We start from the raw sequence: 24,495 nt of genomic DNA, 5'->3' as shown, positions 1-24,495 counted from the left end.
ACAATCTGATTGATGGCCTTTTGTTAGATTTGGAAGGCGGTAGGCCCAATTGAAAATTAAGGCCCATCATAGTTTCCTATTTATCCTCACCGCGAATTCTTTTTTTTAATTGATCCGGCCCATATTTTTTAATTTAACGAATCCAGAGTGGACAAGAGAACGCAAGACCAATAACGGGCCCACCTTTCCAAATTTGCATACCTGAGAGCGAGTATTACTGCGGCTGCGAGTACGATAAAATTCCAAAACAGAAAAAATCCTATGAGTAACGGTCTCCTCCTCTCCCTTCATTTTTTTTCGTCTTCCCTCTCCCAAATATCACTCTCTCTAAATCTACTTCTCCCTCTCTTTAAATTTCTTCTCTCTGAAAAAATCGGAGTGTTTTCCAATCAAAGCTAACCCTAGAAGAGTACCGATTGAACTAACTGGTCTTTTATTATGCGAAGCATTTTTGGTAGAGAACACAGAAATCATGGTAATGCTTGTATTTCTAACAATAAAAATGGTAATTTAAGGGCTCCCATAAGCAGTGTGAGCTTGGCTCCACTGAGATTGATCGGAGACGGCGACGTTTATGGCAATGACAGGTTTGTCGGACGAAGGTACTCCTATCATAAGCTGCCGCAGCAACTCTTCAAGCTCTCTATCCTCAAGCTCGACGGCACTTCCTTCGGTAATTAATCATTAATTAATAAATGCCTCTTTTGGAGTTTCGGTTTTGGCTTTCAGTTTTTAATTTTATTTGATAATCTGCCCGCTGGTTCTGATAGATGTTCACGTTGGAAGAAATGCCTCTGTGGCTGAACTTAAACTAGCGGTGGAGGAAGTTTTTGCTTCGTCACCAAAGGAAGGTCAGGGCAAGATTTCATGGTAAAATTCTCTATGCCTGGTTTTCTTAGAGCAATTTTGATGTCATATATTTGTGTATGTGGATTGAATTTGTCATTTGTCTCAAAGGGGTTTATTGTTTGGCGTTATTAGCTTGTTAATTTTGCACTCAGGGCGCATGTCTGGGGGCACTTTTGCTTGAGCTATGAGGGTCAGAAGCTAATTAATGACAAGGCTTGCATTCAAACCTTTGGGATCAAGGATGATGATCAGGTGTTTTTTTTTAATTAGCGTATTTTATTTATCTAGTTATTTCTGAAACACTTCTAGCGTTTGTAGTTTGGAAGAAAGTTGTTATGGAGATGGGATGCATTTGTCCCTTGGAACAAAATGGCTCATAGCTCAATTATTGTTGGTAGAGTTTGATTTTATTAGGATTTATAATTCTGATTAAGAGATAATGATAAAGTCAGTCAACCAACAATATCATGTACCATCATCAGCTAAAGCACCATTGCACACGCTTAATTTGCTTTTAAGCAAGCCATTATTCTTGAATTATATATGGCTTCCTTTTGAATTTCTGTTTGAACTTTGAACAAAGCAATATCAAAACCATATTGCCGCCATGCAAATCATTTAGTATTATTGTTTTGTTGTTTTCTAGTAGCCTCTCTCCCTAATAAGCCCTGCATTTCAAGTTAGCCTTCTTCTTCCAGACCCTTCAATTTCATCCACGTTGTTTCTTCCTTTTGGGTGTAGAGTAGAAGGTAATTCATGTATCTGCATTGTCGTTTTACTGTTGCTTGTCTTTATATCTCTTGGTATCTATAGATGTATCTATTTTTGGATTTTTTTCTTTTTTTCTTTCTTTCTTCATTTTTAGCTTCTTATAAGCTTCTAAGCTTGTTATATTGACATACGCAGATTCAATTTGTTAGGCATCTGTCCATCAACTATTCAAATTCAAAGAGACAATCTAGGAACCAAAAAGCTACTCATAAACCATACTCAACGTGAGTATTTTTTTCTAGGTTCTTCTTTGTCGTGGTTGTACATGAGTGCTGCCAACACTTGGCATGTTTGGAGCTGCTACATGGACATGCTAACTATCAGGCTAAAGATGCATTAAGGACCGTCAGTTTAGATTTTGCCTTTGCCAGCCTCTTTTTGTAGAGACTTAAAATATTTTATTTTTAAGTTCTTATGACCACAGGCTAAACATGATAACATTAGAATGTGGCCCTTTAATTGCTTATGACCAACTTAAAATAGTTGAGCATAATAAACCTAATTAATCACATAACTAAAAAGTAAACTGAAAAAGAAGAGAATTCTTTCTTATCTGTTATCATGTTAACCTAGATGTAGCATCCACTTAGAAGTTGTGATCATGCTACTAAACTCTCTTCTCAAAACTGCTCGTAGGCTCTTTGGTCTCTATGACAACATGAATTCAACAGCTGAAATATAGGACAACTAGGGAATTGTCCACGCTAATGCACCTCGCTATTAATAATTTTAATTTATATATTTTCTTTTAATTTTAATATATAAAAATAATATAATATTTTTAAATTTTTTATTAATTATTTTAAATTTTATTTTTATTACTTTTATCTCTCAAACTTTTTAATAAAGATTTCATAATGGAATATATATATATATATAATTAGTATATCTTAATATATTGTAAGTTACCTTATAATAATGACCACTTATTATAACATTAATAAGGTAACTATTAAATAATTTATAACTTACACATAATAAAGAATGTCACGTTGTAATATTGTAAAGGAGAATGTCACGTATTAGCTACGAGGCAATATCATGAAAGAGAACATCATATATTAAACTTTTGAGAACACTTTCCTGCTTTCTATATAGATATAGATATAGATATAGATATAGATGTAATTAATATAGATCCTTGCATTAAACCTTCTTCTAGCTAATTTTACTTTGGATATTAGTTGCCAAGATTTTATGGAGACCATTAATTCTCTATACTGCGTCCCACTGCAATAAATGGCTGCCTTTTATTTCCTATTTGCCTTTTATAATATAACAGCGTCTTTTTATGATCCTGCATTGCTTGGTATTGCTAATAGCTTAATAATTCTAGTGTAAGGCCGCTATCACGGGATGAAGAGAAAGAACAGAGGACCTTTGCAAACCATAGTGACAATAATGAAAACCAAGATTACGACTCCAAGTATCACTGCGAAGATCATGATGATATTCCTACATCAGAGTTCAAATTAGCTCACTTCTTGAGAGAGTGGCTATCAAGAAAAGGATCACAAGGCCAAAGTCGACCTTCAAGGTTTTCCTTGCAGTGCTTAGGAGGTGGACCTAGGATGATAGAACTTCAAGGCTAACACTCAAGTGAAGTAAATCATCAACTGTGACTTGCCAGTCAAAGCTACAATCATGCTTTTGGGCTAACATTCATAAGCTTTACTAATACAATTCAGCTATGATTAGGCAGAGCCAGTTGGATTAAAATTTTGTTTGGTTGAATTACTTGTCAATTGATATTATTGTTGGAGCTCCTATATATATATATATATATATATATATTCTTAAAATATATTAATTAAAGGATATTAAAAATAAATTTAAAATAAAAATAATTAAATATTTTCTAAATTACTTTTAATAATATTTAAAATAATTATAAAAAAAATTGTTCTTCCAATCTCAACTAATGGTCAACAATGGGGTGTTAGTTTTAGGAACTTAGCCATTAATTGGTCTCAAATATCCAATCTTTCAAATCAAAATAATTAGTTTAATTCTGATTTCAATTCAAAATCAGATTGAGCTCAAATTTAGCTTTAAGGATAATTTTAAATTTTTAAGTTTGACGTATTAAATAATAATTATTATATGATAATATAGAAAATTTGGGTAAGACATATACAACATATTAGCAAATATGAGAATTATGTTTTTTAAGGTTCGTAATAAATCATTTATATAAAAAAAATATTCAATTGAATTTCATATAATTATATTTAGTTTTATTTTTTAAAATGATTTTTTTTCAATTAAAAAGAATTAAAATTTTTGTATTTTAAATATAAAAATTGATAAAAAAAATTAATTAAATTGTAATCTTGTAAAATTTTAGTTTCTAAATAGAAGGTTAATCTTTAATATGATTGAGACTATTATATGTTAATCTTTAAATAGGAGGTTAATCTTTAATTTGAAATAATTGTTATAATTATAAATTTGATAAAAGTTTTTTTTTTCTTTAAAAAACGATCCAACATGATGTGTAATTGTACATCAGGAAACTTTTTATACACATTTCAGCATATACACTTATTTAATTAGAAATTGATATATAATTTAAAATTATAATAGGTTTTATTTAGTAAAATCTATTATAAATATGGATTTTAACTTCAGATTGACTGATAAATTAATTTATAAATGTATGTTAAAAACTAAAAAAAGATCAAATAAGTTTCTATACTTTCAATAAAAGTTAAATAAATTCAAAATTAAGTTTTAAGTTAAATAAATTAAAAACTTTTTAATTAAGGTGAAATAAGTTTATATATAATAAAATATTATTTTTTAATAATAAATATTATATTTTTTAATAATAAAATATTTTTTTAATTTTTAAATAATAAAATATTAAAAATTTTTGTTTACTATGTTTTTTAATTCCTTTTTTAAAATTTTATTTTAATTAAATTAATAAATAATTTTTAGTATTTAAAATTAAAAAAATATATTTTTATTAAAAAATAATATTTTATTAAATATAAATTTATTTGACGTAATATATATTATTTAACCTAAAATTTAATTTTAATATTATTTGATCTTTATTTAAAAGTATAAGAGCTCATTTTTATTTTAATCCGTAAGAACGTTACAGCGCATTATATGGCCAGGATCATCTGCTAATCAACATTTCCTGCCGCCGCCAGATCAGTGGGACGTGGTAACGTGGCAAGCAAAGGATATAGGCAGCGCTAAACTTTCTATCTTCCCTACCGTAATTGAATCAATTCATGTTATATATATATATATATATATCACAAGTTGGGATTTTCGATTGGGCGTCAGAGAAATTCAAATTTGTGACTGGCACGGAAAATTCTTTCTCCACTAGTAAGCTCAAACTCTTTCTTTCCGTTTTCGTCCGTGTTTGGTTCCCGAGAAATCAAACAAAAGAAATGAAAATTATTTATCTATGCTGATTCAGGTCTTCGCCAAAAAGGAGGGATTCTAACAGTAAACTCTTTCTAATTCTATGCTTTTTGTTTGCTGAGAATATGCGTAAGTGATTTATGTAGAATTTCGATGAAGTTGTAGAATTTAATCAAGCATATTCCTTACATGAACAATTAGGGTTTCAGTTCTTGGCTCCATTCAACCTTTCAAGGGAAAGAAAAAAAAAATAAAGCATAGTCCGTTTACTTAGTTCACGTGAGACCATGTGTAATCTTGCCACTGAAGCTGAATATGTTATACTTTCGTTTTTCGTTTAAAAAATAATAAAAAAAAATCGAATTTGTCTCTGTATTGATTACATATGTTTTTGCATAGTTGGTGTTTCTGAAGAAACTTGATAGATATTAAATCATAAAAAACAATGCTATGTTGTTCTACTTATTTTGTGCGAGTCTTTGAATTTAGGATGTTTGAGGCTGATATAACTGCATATTTGATAGTTGTGCAGATCAAGGTAACATGGGCGAAGGGAGGCAAGTTTCAGATATGTTGTCTTTTGAATTGGACTGAATAAGCTCAACTATTTGATAATTGGTATTAAAACTTTCTGGTCAAGCTAGCTAGTCATTATATCTTTAGTTAAGTATAGCTTTAAAAAGTTGATCCTATTTAACTGGATTAAATATCAGCTATTACTTAAGCTTCATTTCTCTATAGGTTTTTTTGTAGATTTATTAAGGATAAAGGGTAGATCATAATCATTGTGATAGAATCTTTCCTTTTAGCATTATTAGCATATGTGTGTAGGGGCGTTTTATTAAGAATATTAATTCATTCCTGATCATATAATCATTCCAATACCAGGAGAAATGGCTGAAAAGATTAGACTACCAGAGCCGGCTACTTCCTTTGAGTATGAGTCTTTTGAAGGAGATCCTGAGCACCTCAGGATAGTTGTTGCTACACCTAAGCAGATTTCACCTTGGATTGAAGCAGCTGAATTGAAACTAAATCACAGGATTGGACATGGCATCTTTGGTGATGTTTGGTTAGCAACATATCATTAGTCAGCTGATGACTTTGAGAAGTATCATGAAGTGGTTGTTAAGATGTTGCATCCCTTGAAGGAGGACCTCACACAAATGTTTGTGGACAAGTTTGAGAGGATATTTTTGAAGTGTCAAGAAATGCAAGGTGTTGGTTGGTTGCATGGTGTCTCAATTATGAATGGACAGGTGACTTCCCCACAAGTAAATTTATTCTTTCTCATTGGTAATCAATCGTTCAACTTCAGTAATGGTGTTTTCCTTTATATTTTTGGTTTCTTTGGTTTTCAATAACAGCTCTGAAGAATCTGCTATGATAAAAGTTTTTTTTTTATTTTATTATTATTATTTTTTTTTATGTGGAAGATCTGTATTGCAATGAAATTTTATGAAGGATCAATTGCTAATCAGATAGCTTGGTTGAAAGGGGGCAAGCTTCAACTGTCAGATATTTTGAGGTGATGGATTGGGGCATTTATTTCTTTGGCATTAGATACAATTAGCAAGGATAGAATAATTTCTTACTGTTATAATTTTTTGCCCAGGATTTAGTCACAGTCCTATTAATAGTGAAATTTGATTCAAAAGCTGAAACTTTTGCTTTACCTAGGATCTAGTCATGGGCCTATTAATAGTGAAATCAGATTCAAAAGCTTAAACTTTTGCTTTACCTTGATTCTTTCCTCGACCTATTGTTGTTGAAAACGTGAACTCATTAAAAGAGAGCTCTAACATTAGACTAGTTGGAGAAGAGAGAGTTCATATCTCAATTTAGTTAAAAATAATTTTACTTAATTTTATTAATTCAAATGACCCATTTTATAAGAGAGGTTTACACAAGATTTATTAGAATTCTACTAGAATTAGAAGTCCTAAAATAATAGGAATCCCTATATAAGAGTGATTACAATTCTGAAAAGGAAATAACTGTTAATTAAAATAAGAATTAATATCTAATAATAATGAGAAGTAAATCTCTCAACCTGCTTTGTCAAGGTGTCCCATAATGCGTCCATAACATCACTCCCCCCGGAGAAAGAGCTTGTCCTTGAACTCAACAATAGGATAACTATGAATCATCCATAGTCCCTTTGCCTTGTTGCTTCCTCTGAATCATCCATATCCAACCAAAATAACTTCTTTCATTGATGCCCGGAGTAGGGGTGGCCACGGTCCGGTTTTGAACTGGAACCGAATCGGAACTGGTTCGGTCAAAACCATACCAAAGCCGATTAAAATCAGAACGGACTTCAAACCGGACCGAAATTGTCTTTTTGCGGTTTGGTTTATGTTCATATTTTTCAGGAACCGTGAACCGGCGGTTTTGAACCGGATTGAATCGACGGTTTCGAACCGGACCAAACCGGCGATTTAAATATAAAAAAATTCAATAAATATCTCACCCCACTCCTAATTCATTTATATATATCATTAATTTTTTATACAATTATTTTCTACAATCTCTTTAATTCTTAATACTTTTTTAATTTCTTTCAAATTCTCTAAATAATTATTTTCTACACTCCCAATACTCTCTTAATTTTCTTACTTTATTATTTTATATACTCACTAAAATTTTCAATACTATCTCAATTACTTTATTGTTATTTTATATCTTCAATAAAATTTTCAATACCCTCTATTTTAATTTTTTTTTCTCTTTTATATTTTTTTAATTATCAATTATCATATAATTTTTTTAAAAAGGCAAGCAATAGAACTAGAAATTTTGATTCCTTTAAATCCTAAAGGGATACATAGGTAAAATTAAGTTTATACACTTTTTGTTAATTTCTTTAAAAAAAATTATTTTCATCCCTAGTTTTTTAATCAAGTTCAAGTCTTTACTTATTAAATTTTTTTTAAAGATAAATTATTTTTATTTTTCTTTTTCTTATTTTATTTTGATTAAAAGATTTCTAAGAAAAATTAAAATATTTTTGTAAATATAACTTAAATTTTGAATTAATAAAATTTTTCTCTAATTTTTTTGTCTAAGTCACCCTTAAACTGCTCCTAAACCGTCCTATAAACTGTCTTAAACTATTTTTTTTTTCAAACCGCCCTTCAAATCGTTTTAAACCGGGACTCGAACTGGAATTAGCGGTTCAGAAACGGTTTTCCAAACTGTCCCTTAGCAGTTTAGTTCAGGTTTATGATTTTATTGAACCTGAACCAGCGGTTCAGGAACTGTAACTGGCGGTTCCTGAACCGTGGCCACCCCTAACCCGGAGGAATATGGTTCGTCACAATTATAGCAAAGCATTTTTGCTCTTCGCTTAACCATCTCTGGACAGCTCAATCTTTTAATAAAGAGAGATAAAACACTTCTTAAACTAGAATTCTGTAATGTGCTTATAGCTTGGGTGGCAGTAGCCTTGGTTATAGATAGAATTGATGAAGTAGGTGTTGTTCTTATATAGGGCCATGAATTTGCCCAATTTTCTTCCCACTGTTGTTTTCTTTCAAAGGCTCTTGCTAGGTTCATAGTTGCCACCAAGTTCGGGGGATTTTGCATCTCTACATCAATCTAGATTGAATCTATCAAAGCCTGCAATAAACAAATCAACTTATTGATCTACCTGAACTATTGTTGCACGAGCTAGAAGGCTCTAAAATTGACGTTGGTATTCTTCCTCTATCCCTGTTTGCTTCAGATTGGCCAATTCGCCCAAAAGATTGCTACTGAGTGGAGGCCCAAATCTCAAATTGTAATATTTTTTGAATGCGTTCCACGATAGTTAAGGTTCTTCTTGTTCTAATCTGTAGAACCAGAACTGTGACTCTCCTGTCATATGGAATGCTGCGAGGTTCACCTTGTCTGTTTCGGGCATTTGTTGGTTTGAAAAAAATTATTCACATCGGTGTAACCAAATCAATGGATCTTCGGATCCATCAAATGTTGGAAAATCCAACTTTGTACACCTTGTTACTACCCCCACCTCGAATCTCGCTTCTGTTTTTGTATCAATTCTATTGTTGCTGCCTTCATAGTTGTTATTGCTACATGATCTGCCCTCTATTTCCATGCCTCGGCTCTTGTAAGTTCTCTTAATGAACTCTTGTAATTGATGGGACAAGTTTTGCGATTGGGATTCCAGTTTCAACTCTGATTGCTTGATTCGATCTTCTATCCTTGATTCAGCTTGTGATATTTTTGCTTCAGTCAATGCTTGTGCTTCTTGGAATAGTTTCCTCAATTCTTTTCTTGGATCTGTATCATTCATGACAACTGGCTCTGATATCAATTTGTTATGACATCTTACTCAGGATTTAGTTAGGGGCCTATTAATAGTGAAATCTGATTTAAAAGTTGAAGTTTTTGCTTTACCTCGATTCTTTTATCAACATATTGTTGCTGAAAACTGAGCTCATTAAAAGGGAGCTCTAGCCTTAGACTTGTTGGAAAGAGAGAGTCCAAATATCAATTTAGTTGAAAATAATTCTATTTAATTTCATTAATTTAAGTGACCCATTTTATAAGAAAGATTTACACAAGATTTATTGGAATTCTACTAGAATTAGAAGTCCTAAAATAATAGCAATCCCTATATAAGAGGGATTACAATTCTGAAAAGGTATTAACTCTTAATTAAAACGAGAATTAATATTTAATAATAATGGGAAATAAGTCTCTGAAATTCAACCTGCTTTGCCGAGGGGTCCCACTATGAGTGCATAACACTGACCTCAGAAGTTGATGTTTACAGGTATGGGATTGATTTGGCAAAAGGGATCCAAGAGTTGCACTCATTTGGGTTACTGTTACTGAACCTTAAGCCTTCTAACTTCCTTCTTAATGATCATGATCAAGTGGTTCTTGGAGATTTTGGTATTCCTTATCTACTGCATGGCATTCCATTGCTGAATTCAGAGATGGCTTTAAGTCTTGGAACACCAAACTATATGGCCCTAGAACAGTGGGATCCGGAAGTGCGAGGTCCTTTGTCTTTTGAGACAGACTCATGGTGTTTGGGGTGTAGCATAGTGGAGATGTTGACTGGTTTTCAACCTTGGTTTGGGAAATCAATAGAGGAAATATATCAATTAGTTGTGATCAAACAAGAAAAACCAAAGATTCTAAGTGGCCTTCCACCTGCTGTGGAGAATGTTATTAAGGATGTTTTGAGTGTGATCTTCGGAACCGACTTTAATGGAAGATATTTTATGTGCATTTCAAAGGTATTTCCCTTTATTAGATTTTGTTTACAGTTTACTGAATAAATGCATATGCTGAAGTCATTAGTTTGATCTTGTTGTAAGTTGTAACAGGATCTTATGAGTTGATATGTGATTCTCTTGCTGGATTTTGTCCAGCATGTGACTTATTGTTGCCATATTACTAAAATTGCTTAGAGACCTCTCCCTTCCGAATGCAGTTCATTAGAGAGCTAATTCTTTCTGGATTTACCATCTCCTCTGCCCCCCTGGCTTTTAAAATCTTTGCTATATCCAAGATCAAACCTGAATTTTCTCTTGGCATTACATTGTTCAACTAGGATTTCTTTTTTCCAAGTGTAGAGCACACAAATCATTCAATTTGAACTGTTGATTCTAGGTATTAATTGTTCTTGTTTATGTTTATTTGTCAAAGATGCTTTGAAATAGAATCTTACTGTTGTATGTCAGTACATGCCAATTTGGTATCAGAAATTGGTAGTCCTATGGGGATTACCTAAGCCTACTATTATTTTCCCCCTTTCGTTGGAGACAAATTCTTTGCATTGTCTCTATTTTTTTTCATTTATTGTTTTATATTTTCTCTATTGATAAGGAAATTATTTAACAAAATTAGGGAAAATTGTCATTTGAAGACTTGCCAATTTCATTTTGAGTAATGGACTGGTTTATGTTTCTATTTTATACTTTAAACCCTTTATAAATAGTTGTATCCGATATCAAGAGACTATGTAGCTTTATTCATCCCATGAAATTGATTATTGAAATATTTCTCATATAAAACAGAAGTTTAGTCTACTGGCTATGTTAGTTAGAATCCAAAAGTTGAACCTGAAATATTAAACATCATACTTTTAACATACGCCTAAATATCTATAACTATCTATTTCTGGCACAATTATGCTATACTATTATCAAAGAGCAAGCCCTAATAGCCAATGTAGTATTGTAAGAACGCTAGAATAAGAGACTTGCTAGTTTCCCCCCCTTTTTTGTTCAAAGGATTGATTTATGGATCTCTGAAAAATAATTGCCGAATAGCACTAGTATTCTTTCAGCTTGTATCCATATATGAATGGTTTGAATTAAATTATCATTTTTTTTTATTGGTTTCAACTCAATTTCAATGAATAGGTATGTGATTGCAACCATTACACATAATTTCTTTAGGTGGCTGTGCATCAACTTGTCTCTATAATAACCAAGCCCCTTGACCTCAGTGACCTAGTATGTTTGCATTGTAGTTACCAATAAAAACAATAGCATACGAGTTTAAACTGCCATCAGAGATCACGAGTACTTTATTGTAGGGTTTATAGCTTCAATAAGTAGGAATGTCAAGCTAGGAAAGTTGGAACTTAAGTATCTTGTTTTGCTCCTCTCTCTCTCTCTCTCTCTCTCCATGTCTTTATTTAGATGGCATTTTGATAAATTGCATTTTGCACTCACAGCTTGCAGAATGCTGGTTATAGTGATGGAGGATGGGTTGGCCTTGAAAGCAGAGCTCTTAGTGAAAAATCAAGTGCTGCTGGCTATACTCCATGGTATCTCTCCAAAGATCTTCTCCAAGTGGGTGACCCAGTTTGTTCAAGAAAACCACTAAAAGCATGAAAGAATCAAAATATGGATGTCCTTAACTGAATTGTGGTTGCTATATAAAGTGACACCGATGGAAATGATGATGTGCTGATCAAAATTCCTGGAATTCACAAACCTCTGAGAGTGCAAGAGTCAGCACTTGAGAGGGTCACATCTGGCTATGCAGTGGGAGACTGGGTTCGTCTAAAGGAAGAGCATGGGAGGCATTCTTCTGTGGGAATTCTACACTCTTGTGGATCGTGATGGAGGAGGTGTGACAGTTGTATTTGTATGGTTAGAGACTCTCTGGATGGAAAGTACTTCTGAGCTCCAAATGGCCAAAGTTTATTGTGTTGGGCGGTTTGTGAGGCTGAAGGCTAATGTGGTTACTCCACGGTTCGAGTGGCCTTGTAAAAGAGGAGGGTGGGCGGGTGTCTTGCTGTGGGTTTCCCTAGGAGGCTTGTGTTTGGAGATGAATCCAATAGCTTCCTGGCAGATCCAGCTGAAGTGGAACAAGTGTCTTTTGATACTTGTCCCGTACATGTTGAGGTTTTTCACTGGGCTGCAAGGCCCCTTGCAATTGCATTAGGTGTATTTACTGCCATGAAGCTTACCATCTATGTTGGACGAAGAGTGAGCACAAAACTGAGATAGGGCCGAAGATCAGGCGATGGCCATTATCAGGATGGCTCGGGTGGTGGTAATGCAGCTTGGTTTCCACCACCATTTGCAAGTACTCTTTTCAAAGAAGGTGCTCCCATTGCCATTGTTAGGTAATTTGTCACCCAGTATCGAACCATGGGTAAATTTCCTAGCATCTAAAATCATCCAGAGGCTGCTGTTAACCAGAATAACTGCCGAAGGTCAAGAAGAACATCATTGGTTTTAACTCAATGCAGTGGGAGTAGATAGACTGTAAATATGCAAATGCAGATGTCCGCATGCTCTCTGTAAGCCCAGGTGCAGAAAATTTATTAAATATATGCATTGTCTTTCAATATTTGTATAAAGTTGAACTTTGATTCAGATTTGATGGAAATTCGTTCTCGTTTACTTGTTGATTTGGCATAGATAGCTGTTTCTTTCTTTCTTTCTTTTGAATTTTATAATCTGAATAACAAATACATTTGAAAAATAAAATGGATTAATGCTAATTTCACCCCAGTACTAGTGATATTCAATTTAGTTTATTTTTTTTTAAATTAACTTATAAATTTAAATTTAAGTTTAATTTAATTTAAAAATTAAGAAATTTATTTAAGAATTTTTTATTTGTAAATTAAATTAAATTTAAATTTAAATTTCTGAATTAATTAAAAGTTCAAAATATGCCAAATTGAACATCTTGATAAGTTGAGATTGAATTAGCTTGCCAATTAAAATTTTTTATAAAACAAAAAATTCGATTAAGATTGACGGTTACAAATAATAACCAAGAATGGGCTCAAAACCACACCCACACAACCGATCGACCACACCTCAGATAGGTCCAAAATCGAAGGCTGGCCTTTTAAAACTACCAAAGTAGCCCGGATATGCCTTGTGAATTATGGTCTCCCACTTCCCAACTACTCTGGACTCTGGAGGGTTTGCAAAGCAGAGAAAGAGAAGAAGAAGAAGAAAATCACGAACGAATAATCAACCTAGAAAGAGCAATGAAAAGGACAGTAGCACTAACCCTCTCGTAAGTTCCATCTCCTTCTTCGTGATAAACATGCAAAAAATGCAGACTTATATCCGAAGAAAGAAAATTACCCAAAGAAAAGAAAATGCATTGAAATTAACTTTGCATATCCCAGAAAGTTGGAAAGATCCCAGTTTCTTTTCCCCCTACTATTTCCCCCTTATCTCTGCCTTGATGACATGATCAATTCATATGCGCAAAAGAAAGGAGACACAAACTTTGGATACCCCAGTTGCTGTGAGCACAAAATGTTTTTCTTTTCTTTTCCCCCTACTATTTCCCCCTTATCTCTGCCTTGATGGAAAGGAGACACAAACTTTGGATACCCCAGTTGCTGTGAGCACAAAATGTTATTTCTTTTCTTTTCTTTTTGGGTGTCCTCTCGCTAATAAAAACAAATGCCTTTTTCCTAGAACTATATGTGAAAAGAATGGCTATGAGCAAGAGAACGAAGAAACAGAAGATGTAGATAATGAGACGGATGGTATGGCCCATAAAGTACAGTGCATGACCCTCCACAGGCCAAAAACAAGCAAAAGAGGTGAAATTTCCCTGAACTTCTATACATTTATTCAGTTTAATGTGAAGAAATGAATAAGTTTTTATGGTAGAGGTAGTAAGCCTTGAAATTTTCATTTCAATGTCTTTGCTTTTTTATTTATGAAGATTGCCATATTTCCTTAACATAGTCTACTACCAGGTCTTGGCCAAGAATGGAGGAACATCATTATATTGATGTTAAATGTTTATTTTTTTGCAAACCCAGCAACTTTTTAATTGTGTTTATGTTATTTTATTTTTTTTTATTTTTTATTTTTTTTGGCAACAGAGATGATGGTATATGCTTAAATGCCGGGCAAAATTGATGCAGTGTGTGTGTAGATTGTTCTGGAAGACTATTTCTAGTTAATATTTTATACAAAATGATTTAATATCTAGTTGACTCCGTTCCTTTCCTAATACATAAAGTAGGACCTGTTCTCTAAAGCAAAACTAGATCCTCCATGCCTTTTACAAGGAGCTTAGCTCGTGAAGGCTTCATGCTACTTGTCATTAGGTGCAAGTGAGACATTCTCATAAATTGTTGTATTCACAAAATTATGCAAGCATATATGTTTTTCGTTGCTGAAATGTATTGATTAGGACCCTTCACTGTAACCAAACTTTATGCTTTCATGTCTATTCTTTGCAGCCAAGTTGGTAAAAAATGAAAACTATCAAATCCTTGTCCTTTTATTAAATGAAAATCACAGTTGTAATTTCTGCCACTAGTTTATTAAAATTTATTTACAAGTATCAGTGTGCAGATGGTTTCACTCACCTGATTGTGCTTATGTATATGAGTGTGTCTACAATCAAAGAGATTTTCTTTTGATTTCCATGCAAGCTAACAGTTAGTATGGAAATTAGGTGGAAAGCTTTCTTTGGCAAAGTATGGTCTGTGGAGACAAGAACAAAAGACTCGAGCAGCAAGGCTGCAGAAACAACTCAAGGCAAGGTGGGAATTTGAGCAGTTAATTGAGGAACAATTGAATAGGTTCCATCCAAATTACAACCGAGCCATGATCCCAACCAGGCTAAAGGATGTCGCTCAATTCCTCATGCCTAAATGGGCTCCACCCAATGAATTAGCTGCCCTTGCCTGGCTTGGAGAGTGGCGGCCCTCTGCCATTCTGGACCTCCTCCAAGGCCTGGTGCACTTCCCATCATCATCCTTAAAGGATTCAAATGACATGGAAAGGCTCCTCTCTCAGGTTATCAGTGAAATACGTGTTGAGGAGGTAATAATTGATGAGGAAATGGCTGAGATTCAAGCCACATGTATCTTTCACCTTCCCTTTGCTCCTTTCAACAAGTATCCATCACGTACTACTAGATTGGCTTGCATTCAAGCTGAGTTCAAGAAGATTGAGAAAGTCATCACTAAGGCCCAACAGCTCAGGTCCACTTTCTTCCCCTTTAGAACCCAGCTAAATGACTATCTGAATGCAGCACTTATGACATTTAAAAGTATCTGTTCTAACACCAGTATAAAAGATAGATGCTACCATATTTTCTATGCGTGCATCTGATAAGGGCATGCCAATCCAATGCATATGTTTTCTATATATAGTAGGCAGAATAAATAAACTTGTAACTTTAGTTACTACCAGAAATGTGAGTTCTACAGACTGCATAGTGTATAAATATATCAGTAAATGTATCACAGGTTTAAGGCATTGGAATTGGTGGCAATGAAGGTGTTAAGCCAAACTGACGCAGCAGAGTTCTTAGTGGCATTTATGGGAATTCAAGATTTAATCCATCAGTTTGCAACAACACAGAAATTGCCGACACATCCAGTCACCGCACCTGTTAGGACATTGTTGCACAGTTAAGAGCCTAGAAGTCATTGGAAATGTGATGTAAAGCCAAAAAATCAGCTGGCAAGAGAATCTATATGACAATCCAATTAGAGCAAGCAGAGTTGTGTAGATTAGTGGAAATTACAGACATCATCATGTTAATGTTCTCACTTTCTTGTTATCAGTTGTAATATACCCGAAACTGCAAGAAAGGTACATGTTGATAACATTTTGTTGTTCAAACTATATGTGAAAGGAATCCAACAACAGAATTGCATTTCAACTGTATCTCTTTTTCTCTCAGTTTTGTGCCCATAGTTTGTTGGACAAAAGTTTGAGTCAATAATCAAATTTAAAAGTATATCATGTTCTCAAACCACAGTTCACTTCAAGGAAAAATAACTTTTTTCAACATGTAAAATGATGCTTTTCCAAAAGGATGCTTTTTTGGCCTTCAAAGCTTAACCCCAAACGGGGCCTTGAATTCTCTACTTTTTTAGTAAAATGGGAAGAATCTGATGATGAATCAAATATGGTTTGAAGTTGCAGCAGCCAGAAAAAGATTTAATATCAAACAAGGTTCCCATTCTATCAAGGAACAATATGTCTCTGCTTATTTGAGTTTTGACTCTTTGTTGGATCAGGTGCAAGCAGTTCTAAATGGTTGTAATAGACTAATAAATGAATGATGAGTATGAACTAGTTTGGGACCAAGAATGTATTAAGTTAATTTCAGTTGAGTAGCTTATTCCTTTTGGAAATAAACTTTGAGAAGGATTAGGACATACAAGTACAAGTGCAGCCAACAGATGTGCACGAATAATGCAATAAAAAGTGTTGGATGTTTCCATGTAGGAAAGTCAAGTTTTGGGAAAAACGCACTTCCATGTTTTCTTAGAACAATCAAGTTCATTGGGAGACAAAAGTTGCAGTCTAGTATCATCTAAGTCTATTTAGAACAAAGAGCTGTTAGAGGTTTGTGGTTGGGGCGGTGGGGGGGTGGAAGGGAGGGGGTGGTAGGGGGCGCTTCAGGCCGTACTTCTGCACATCACTAACTACACCTCTAGCTAAGAGACTTCGGGGCTCATATCCTATATTATAGTCTGACTAGTCCATAGTGTTTCTAAAACTAAGAGTGTCTTCCACTATCATATGATTATAAATGCTTATGATTTTGTTTCTTTCAGTTTTTGTTGAATTGTGAGTCTTCAATATAGAAATATTACAAGTGCAGAGAGCTCAACTTGGATTTGGGATTCAATTTGGGAATATTGAAAATCTGTATAAGAGATATATGTTAGAGTTTGAAACCCCTAACATTTTGTATTATTAACATAATAGCATAATCAACCGTGATTTAGAATTTTTTTCAACATATAAAAAATAAATTATAATTTACTACTACAAAATATAATACTAATACCTTATAATTGGATTAACTGTGAAAAATATAAAAAATTACAATGTTATTTTTTTGGATTTATTAGGTTATCCCATTATACCTGTTTTACGTTCCGTATAAGACTAATGTCTTCAGGTTCATAGTTGTCTCTCTTAACAACATTCTCTTTAGTAATCAAACCTGAGTTCTCTCTTTGAAATGGCAGTAAGCTAACACTTGTTAGTAAATTATAACATTATTAACACTATCAGACATCTCTCTTGTATGGGTAATTAAACAGTCATCTAATTTATCAATTGATTACACAATTGATTATGTAATTTTATTGATTGTGTAATTTTATCTTAGTAAAATATTATTATATCCTTATTTAATTTTAAATTTTATACAAAAAATTTAATATTTAAATTTATAAGAGTCCATTAAAATAAATAAATACACATATAAAACTTTCTTTTAGTAAAAGAAAGGTGAATTTACTCTTATTTTCTTCATGGTTCTACTAATTTTAATTCTCTTTTCTAGAATTCAAACAATCATGAAGCTATTAATGAGTTTTAATTCAGTGGTATTTAAGTGGTCTCCAAAACTATGAGATTTTAAATTTAAATCATAATTAATAATCTCTAAAATTATTAGATTTTAAGTTCGAGTTACAGTCAAACTCAATTCTATAAAAAAAGAAAATCAAGAAGCTACATTTATTGGTGTTACTCATTACAAAGCGACTCATTCTAACTAGAAGAATGACAATAATATTTGAGTGTTGGCTAAAAATTGACCACAAATTCACAAACATACAAACCTAAGTGATGAATAAGAACCTAGACTAAGATTTTTTCTTTTTCCCCTTTACCTTTTTCTCTATCAATCAACCAATGCCAAAATAATGGAGATTGTCTAAATCTTCATGAATTTTACAAAACACAGAAGAAAAGATTTCAACTTTCTTTTTCAAATATCATAAGCAACATAAGTAGTTGAATTATTAAAATCCAAAATGCATAAGAAGAGACCTATCTTTTGCCAAAAATGTCTATATACTTGCTTAAAAGGCAAGTAGGCACAAGGAATCAAGTCAGCATTTTACCCAGAGAATGGTATATGGAAGGAGAGAAAATTTTTTAATTATCAAACTAATAAAAATTGCAATTAAATTAATCAAAATAAAAATTTTTACTAATAAATTTTGATTCAACAATATTAAAATACATTATTTTCAAAGTGGATTATGAATTAATCAAACAGTAATTAAAATCTAAATCACCCAATCTTCAATAATATCAAGTGAGAATCAACCCTAATATTGAGCACATTCACATGTCATCCAAATTAGTGATTCTATCAAAGAATTATTCGATAATTGACATGCTTTTGTTGCATAATTATTATAAAATAGATCATTAATCATTAAATCATCAATAAATTAAAAATTACATTAATAAAACGTGATGAACCCTAATCATGGTTGATGATGATGATAATGATTGGGCAAGACCCCAAAAAAAAAAAAATAATTAGCCTGTTTGAATCTGTATCAATGCATCGGCCATTTGATCCATCATTTCAACCTCCAAATAACAAGGGCTATGCTACCCCTAAAAGCATCAACAACTTGTCTTTCAAAAGAATGATAATCCGTTAATTTAGCTTGCTCCAATAATTAAAAAGGTATATTATTTATTGAATATATTCAATATTTGAATTTAAGGTGAGTATTCGATTCAAATTGAATCAAATTAAATCAAGTTAAATCAAATCATGAAAATCAAATTATATATTTTAAAAATCGAATCGAACCAAAATAGATAAAAAACAAAATCGAATCAAACTCCCTATTTCGGTTTGGTTCGGTCTAAACTAATCTATTTTGATTTTTGATTAATTTTTTTTTAATTTAGACTTAATTTTTAAGTTATTTAATTTGATTTTAACCTTAGTTTGAACCTAATAACCATTAATCAATAAAATTAAATAATTTATATATATAAAATTTCATATAATTCATAAATTTTCTATAAAAGTAAATCAATTCAAAAATCAATAAAACTATTCGATTTGATTCGATTTAACTAATTTTTTCATTTTAAAGTCGAACTTAACTGAAAATAATAAAAATTTTTATAATATAAATTCAAATCAAATTGAATTATCTTAAAAATTAAATTAAATTATTAAATTAAAATAATTTAATTTAATTTATTCAATTTAAATTGGATAATACTCACTTCTGTCTGAATCCGATCCACCTACTTAAAAAAGGAATAATAAAGATCAGATGGTGGAGATTACATAAGGAGTATTTAAGAAGAACCTGCAACGTCCAAAAGTAGAAAAAGCGTAGATGCATTGCTGGGGGGCCTGGGAGCACCCAGGTAAATTGCTTGGCAAGATAGTACGCACGCGTGCACTTCAACAGTAGATCAGGTACGTTGCTTTTGTGGGCCATCCCAATTATAGTGGACATGAATCTTCTTTCGATTTTTTTGGTTGATCTATTTCATCACATTCCACCCTATTATTCCAGATTTACCACAATTAATAATTAATTAACCGAGCTCCTATTTTTATAAACCCTCATAATAATTTGATTTAATTTAATAATTAAAAGTATAATAATTTTTTAATATATTTAATTTTGAATCCCTACTCTTTAACCTCCAGTAAAGAAAATGTGCTCAAACTCTATTTTTGTATTAAGTTTTAGAATCTGAAATTATTTTTTTAAATAAAAATATTATTTTAAATATTATTAAAAAAAATAATTTTAAAAAATAATTTTATTATTTTAATTATTTTTTAATTAATATATTTTAAAAAATAAATCTTTAATAGTAATTTCAACGATAATATTAAATAAACACTACATTTGCTTGTTACGAAACGACATGGTAATTTGACAGTCGTTTCAACATTGGGAAGCCCAATTTTGGTTGGTACGGATAACATTTATGAATAAGATGCATGCGTAGCGTAGTATTTTATGATCTAATCCTGCTTCCCATACAGAGAATCAAAGCCCAGACCAACGGTCGAATTCCAAACACCTGCTCTTTGATATTGACCATTAAATTCCTGAGGTCCACATTTCCGAATCTAACCTTGACACCTCAGAATATTTATATTTTTGGTACCACCACTAGAATCCATTTGTATATCATCATCTCCCGGCTGCCAGCCACTCCCACTCTCTATTCCTCTGTAACTTTTCCAAATTACCTTATGATTTTTACCTTTTTAATCTGTAACTAATTAAATATTTACCTTATATATATATTCATGAATACAAATTATAATTCCTTCTGAAAAAATGTAATATTTTATGAGATCCTTAAAAATAATATTATATATTTCATTTATTTTAACTAATTATGAAAGTTTAAAAAATCTATTACTAAAGTTTTGAGAATTCAGAGTGATTATAATTTATTTTTTCTCATTACAGTAAAATTTTTTTTCATATCTTATTTATAAATGTAAATTTTATAGTTGAATAATGTAAATTTTTTATATTTTTTTAATTATATTATATATAATTATTTGTATTTTAAATTTATATCCTCATTATTAAAAAAAAATTAAATCAATCTCATACTTATTTAGGATAGTTTTCTTTTCTTTCTTTAACTTTTACTGTATAATGTTAAAATAATGTGACATTTTGGCATAACACATCAAAATCTTTGCAAGCAATATTATCTTTTTAGGATGTAGAATTTTATAAAAATTTAATTTAATTGATTATTTTTAATTAATTTTAAATTTTTAAAATAAAAAATTAATTACTTTTAATTTAAAAAATTTTTCATTTTAAAAGAAATAAAATTTAAATATGATTCTATAAAAAATTTTAATTAAATTTTTTTTTTACAAATGATTTATTCTATTGAGTATCAGCTACGTCTTTTTTTCCGTTCTCATTATAATATTAATAGTACAATATGAAATATATTATATGTAAATTTAGTGCCTTTAATTATTTAAAAAAACATTTTCACTACACTAATAATGCAATATATATTTTTTTATATTTTTTATATAGGGAGAGAATTGTATATGTATATATATCCAAAATTAAATAACCTCGATTATGTTCCAGATAATCTCATAGTTAATTATAATAATATGAATTGCATGAATGCATTTTTCTAAAAATTTACTATACGTATATATATTTGTTTAAGACATAAATTTTGATATATAAGTGATAAATTAATAAATAAAAAAGATTGGTGTAATGAGAGTTATTACAGTGAACAATGCTATAGTGATTCAAAGATAAATAAATATAAAAATAATGAAACAAATAAAAAATAAAGAAATTAAATATATAAAAGTTTTGTAATTTATTATGAAACTATTCATCATAGAGTGAAAACCTATCAAAACTAGATTAGCAAGTAAATAATAAAAGAAAGAGTGAGGGAGCCTATAAATACTTAGCACTGAGCACTTAGATCTTCTTCAGTGGTGCTTTGGCCAACAAAGATACACTTTCTTAAATGACACTCTCATTCTCCCTTCTTGCTTAGGAAAAAGAAACAACTCTGCCGGGTTTTAGAGGGAAAATTACAGTGAACATCCAAGAAAGAGAAAATGTTTGCAGGAGAAAATGGTCTGCAAGGAGACCCAAGATTGAAGGCCATATCAGATGCCATAAGAGTAGTCCCTCATTTCCCTAAACCAGGTAGTGTTTCTGGTTTTCTTCTACTTCTTTTTCTTGCAAAAGCAAAGTTTGCTAAAGCTTTTTTTTTCTTTCTTTTTCTGTTTCTTTCTTTCTTCTTCTTTTTGTGGGTTCTTTCTGTGTTAGGAATTATGTTTCAAGACATAACCACACTGTTACTTGATCACAAGGCTTTTAAAGACACTGTGGATATTTTTGTTGATCGCTATAGAGATATGGATATCTCTGTTGTTGCAGGTATTCTCTCTCTCATACACATACACAAACACATATTTTATAAATTTGCAGGCCTTTATATCGGCAAGAAATTAATATATATGTCAAGTTGTGGCTATAAGAAATTAATATATATGTCAAGTGGTAGCTATAAATCATACTTCTTTTTTATATCAAACGAGTCGGTATATAATGGGATCTCCATATATCATAATGGCTCAGATTGGGATTTAAAAAAAAACAAAAATCTTTCCCTTTATTCATTATCAGTAGTCAATGTTGGGCATCCAATATCAGCAGAATTAAATCTGAATCTTTGAATTTCTCTCAATGAATTTATATGAACAATCATATAAGGTACCTATTATTCTTAGTTCCAATGATATATATAAAAAAAACTTGATTATAACAAAGCTATATAATGTCTTGAATTGGATACTTTGCTTGTTTGTATTTAGCTTCTTCTATGGTGGAATCATAGTGGCCAAGAACAGCCATCTTTTCTGCCTATTGAATGGTTGTTTAAAATGTCAAAATGTTTTTCCAGGAGTAGAAGCCAGAGGCTTTTTATTTGGCCCTTCAATTGCATTAGCTATTGGTGCTAAGTTTGTCCCTCTACGTAAACCTAAAAAGTTGCCAGGTATGTTCTCATATGAATACTGGTAATATAGCAAAACTTGTGGCAGAATCTCCGGTACATGTTTTGTTAAAATGTGATGATAGACAATTAGACATATCCTTTATTTAGGTGTTTCTTGGATGAGAGTAAATTAACTCAAGAACTTCAAGTTCCCAGAAGTTAACAAATTCAGCTTGTTTGATTGCATTTTGTCTCAAAAGTTAAGGAAGCCACTTACTTTACTTTCCAGGAAGTAACTTGTTTAACCCATGGGGGTAAGTTGATTCTTGGGATTTAAACTTCCGAAAAGTAGGGATCTTGAACCCCATGAGACCTTAGAATTCAGTACATTGGTTGAATTATAAGATTGTCCTATTTCATTATTTCTTTAGAATGAAGGAAATGGGATCATAAAGAATAGGAAATTGCTTCTCTTCTGTGCCCAGTTTCATAAACCTATGTTCAAATGCTTAGTTTCATTCTTTTTATCATAAAAGTTAAAACTGTGCTAGACCTTCAGAATGATTGAGCTTAATCTTGCGAATCTCAAATTAAATCCTTCAGTATTTGAATATCTAGGAGAAGTCATTTCTGAAAAATACGTACTTGAATATGGCAACGATTGTCTCGAGATGCACGTTGGTGATGTTAACCATGGGGAACGTGCTATTATAATTGATGATTTAGTTGCCACTGGTGGAACACTCTCTGCAGCAATAACACTATTAGGTAAGTTCTGAAGGTACTGTTAGTTTCTTTTTCTTTCTTCCTCTTCTTCTCAACATGCACTCATATTTCTATTAGTGTTCTACTCCCTGACTAAAGATCTATACATTTTGATTTCCCACTAACTAGAACGCGTTGGAGCTGAAGTTGTAGAATGTGCATGCGTTATTGGGTTGCCTGAGTTCAAGGTAATAGCAATAGTATGTTGCCAAAACAATGGCAGGCTTCTGGACATGACTTTTCATGCTTCATATATGCTCCAAAGATCTCTCTAGTCTACCTATGAATATAAGTGCTTCTCATCATGAATTCATCAGAAGGGATGTTGTTTCTTTGGCAGGGAAAGTGCAGACTAAACGGGAAGCCACTGTACATTCTTGTGGAGCCACGCCAGTAAACAAATTGATCTGGTAGTTTCATGTTCTCTTGATGCAAAAAGCTTATACAATTAGGATTACGGCTTAGTTAATTAGACTTTAACCCTTAATTTTTAGCATAAGTTGCACCAGTATAATTCATGTTCATCAACAGCCAGGTTTGATGCAAAAAAAGTGAAAACTTCCCACTACACCGTATATATATAGATATATGTAACCTTAGATGCAATAATTTTGAGCTTTTTCTCATCCTGACAATTTCACTTTCTTTCTCCAGTTTACAGAATTAATTGCGCATTGCAGCTGAAAATCTCCCATTATGTGCTTCTCTCCACCACTTTGAACAAAGTCGCTTTCTGATGTTTTTCCTTTCCCTCCTTTGTAATTCCCTGCTAACAGAAATAATTTTCAAGAAGATGCATTTACGCTTTCAGTTTATGTTGGTCTGTTCCAGGCATTGGTTGCCATTTGCCGTTGATTGAAATTGTCAAATTTTGCCTCTTCATAAGAAAATCATAAGCAGCTACCCAGCAAGAAACAAATAAATGTGACGAAATTGGTTTTGTGTTGGGATATCTTGAAAAAGAGTGCTGAAATTCTCTTAATTA

General features: G+C 31.9%; 3 protein-coding genes and 1 pseudogene across 4 annotated transcripts; all 4 read left to right on the top strand.

The window, feature by feature from the left end:
• The first annotated feature begins 61 nt into the window (after positions 1–61).
• On the top strand, positions 62–3,390 carry LOC110658898 (uncharacterized). The gene is made up of 5 exons (XM_021816675.2): positions 62–673; positions 771–870; positions 1,002–1,101; positions 1,756–1,844; positions 2,957–3,390. The coding sequence occupies exons 1-5, from the start codon at positions 439–441 to the stop codon at positions 3,210–3,212; spliced, it is 780 nt and encodes a 259-aa protein (XP_021672367.2). The 5' UTR covers positions 62–438; the 3' UTR covers positions 3,213–3,390.
• Positions 3,391–4,762: 1,372 nt separating this feature from the next.
• LOC110632393 (E3 ubiquitin-protein ligase KEG-like) lies at positions 4,763–12,887 on the top strand (annotated as a pseudogene).
• Positions 12,888–13,416: 529 nt separating this feature from the next.
• On the top strand, positions 13,417–16,224 carry LOC110632394 (uncharacterized). Of its 2 annotated transcripts, none has more exons than XM_021780609.2 (4): positions 13,417–13,518; positions 13,932–14,059; positions 14,929–15,460; positions 15,728–16,224. In XM_021780609.2, exons 1-4 carry the CDS (start codon positions 13,490–13,492, stop codon positions 15,894–15,896), a joined length of 858 nt encoding a protein of 285 aa, XP_021636301.2. In that variant the 5' UTR covers positions 13,417–13,489; the 3' UTR covers positions 15,897–16,224. The 2 variants fall into 2 exon arrangements, with proteins under 2 accessions (XP_021636301.2, XP_058004825.1); XM_058148842.1 differs by having other exon boundaries at positions 13,417–13,755.
• A 5,480-nt stretch (positions 16,225–21,704) lies between these two features.
• Positions 21,705–24,325, top strand: LOC110632395 (adenine phosphoribosyltransferase 2). Its single transcript, XM_021780611.2, has 7 exons — positions 21,705–21,952; positions 22,076–22,186; positions 22,713–22,805; positions 23,364–23,513; positions 23,640–23,698; positions 23,851–23,920; positions 24,165–24,325. Exons 1-6 carry the CDS (start codon positions 21,862–21,864, stop codon positions 23,905–23,907), a joined length of 561 nt encoding a protein of 186 aa, XP_021636303.1. The 5' UTR covers positions 21,705–21,861; the 3' UTR covers positions 23,908–23,920; positions 24,165–24,325.
• Positions 24,326–24,495: the final 170 nt, after the last annotated feature.

This window comes from Hevea brasiliensis, chromosome 6 (genome assembly GCF_030052815.1).
Source record: "Hevea brasiliensis isolate MT/VB/25A 57/8 chromosome 6, ASM3005281v1, whole genome shotgun sequence".
Classification (NCBI taxonomy): domain Eukaryota; kingdom Viridiplantae; phylum Streptophyta; class Magnoliopsida; order Malpighiales; family Euphorbiaceae; genus Hevea; species Hevea brasiliensis.
Note: the sequence above shows the minus strand (reverse complement) of the source record. Positions and strands in the feature narration are given on the sequence as shown.

What these genes read in the sequence shown, in the direction of transcription:
- LOC110658898 (XM_021816675.2), top strand. Translation starts at nt 439, where the DNA reads ATGCGAAGCATTTTTGGTAGAGAACACAGAAATCATGGTAATGCTTGT. An exon ending in GCTCGACGGCACTTCCTTCG is followed by an intron (nt 674 to 770) that starts GTAATTAATCAT and finishes TGGTTCTGATAG; the next exon opens with ATGTTCACGTTGGAAGAAAT. An exon ending in ACTCATAAACCATACTCAAC is followed by an intron (nt 1,845 to 2,956) that starts GTGAGTATTTTT and finishes TAATAATTCTAG; the next exon opens with TGTAAGGCCGCTATCACGGG.
- LOC110632394 (XM_021780609.2), top strand. Translation starts at nt 13,490, where the DNA reads ATGAAAAGGACAGTAGCACTAACCCTCTC. An exon ending in ACAGTAGCACTAACCCTCTC is followed by an intron (nt 13,519 to 13,931) that starts GTAAGTTCCATC and finishes CCTTTTTCCTAG; the next exon opens with AACTATATGTGAAAAGAATG. An exon ending in GCCAAAAACAAGCAAAAGAG is followed by an intron (nt 14,060 to 14,928) that starts GTGAAATTTCCC and finishes TATGGAAATTAG; the next exon opens with GTGGAAAGCTTTCTTTGGCA.
- LOC110632395 (XM_021780611.2), top strand. Translation starts at nt 21,862, where the DNA reads ATGTTTGCAGGAGAAAATGGTCTGCAAGGAGACCCAAGATTGAAGGCC. An exon ending in GGATATCTCTGTTGTTGCAG is followed by an intron (nt 22,187 to 22,712) that starts GTATTCTCTCTC and finishes ATGTTTTTCCAG; the next exon opens with GAGTAGAAGCCAGAGGCTTT. An exon ending in TGCAGCAATAACACTATTAG is followed by an intron (nt 23,514 to 23,639) that starts GTAAGTTCTGAA and finishes CCCACTAACTAG; the next exon opens with AACGCGTTGGAGCTGAAGTT.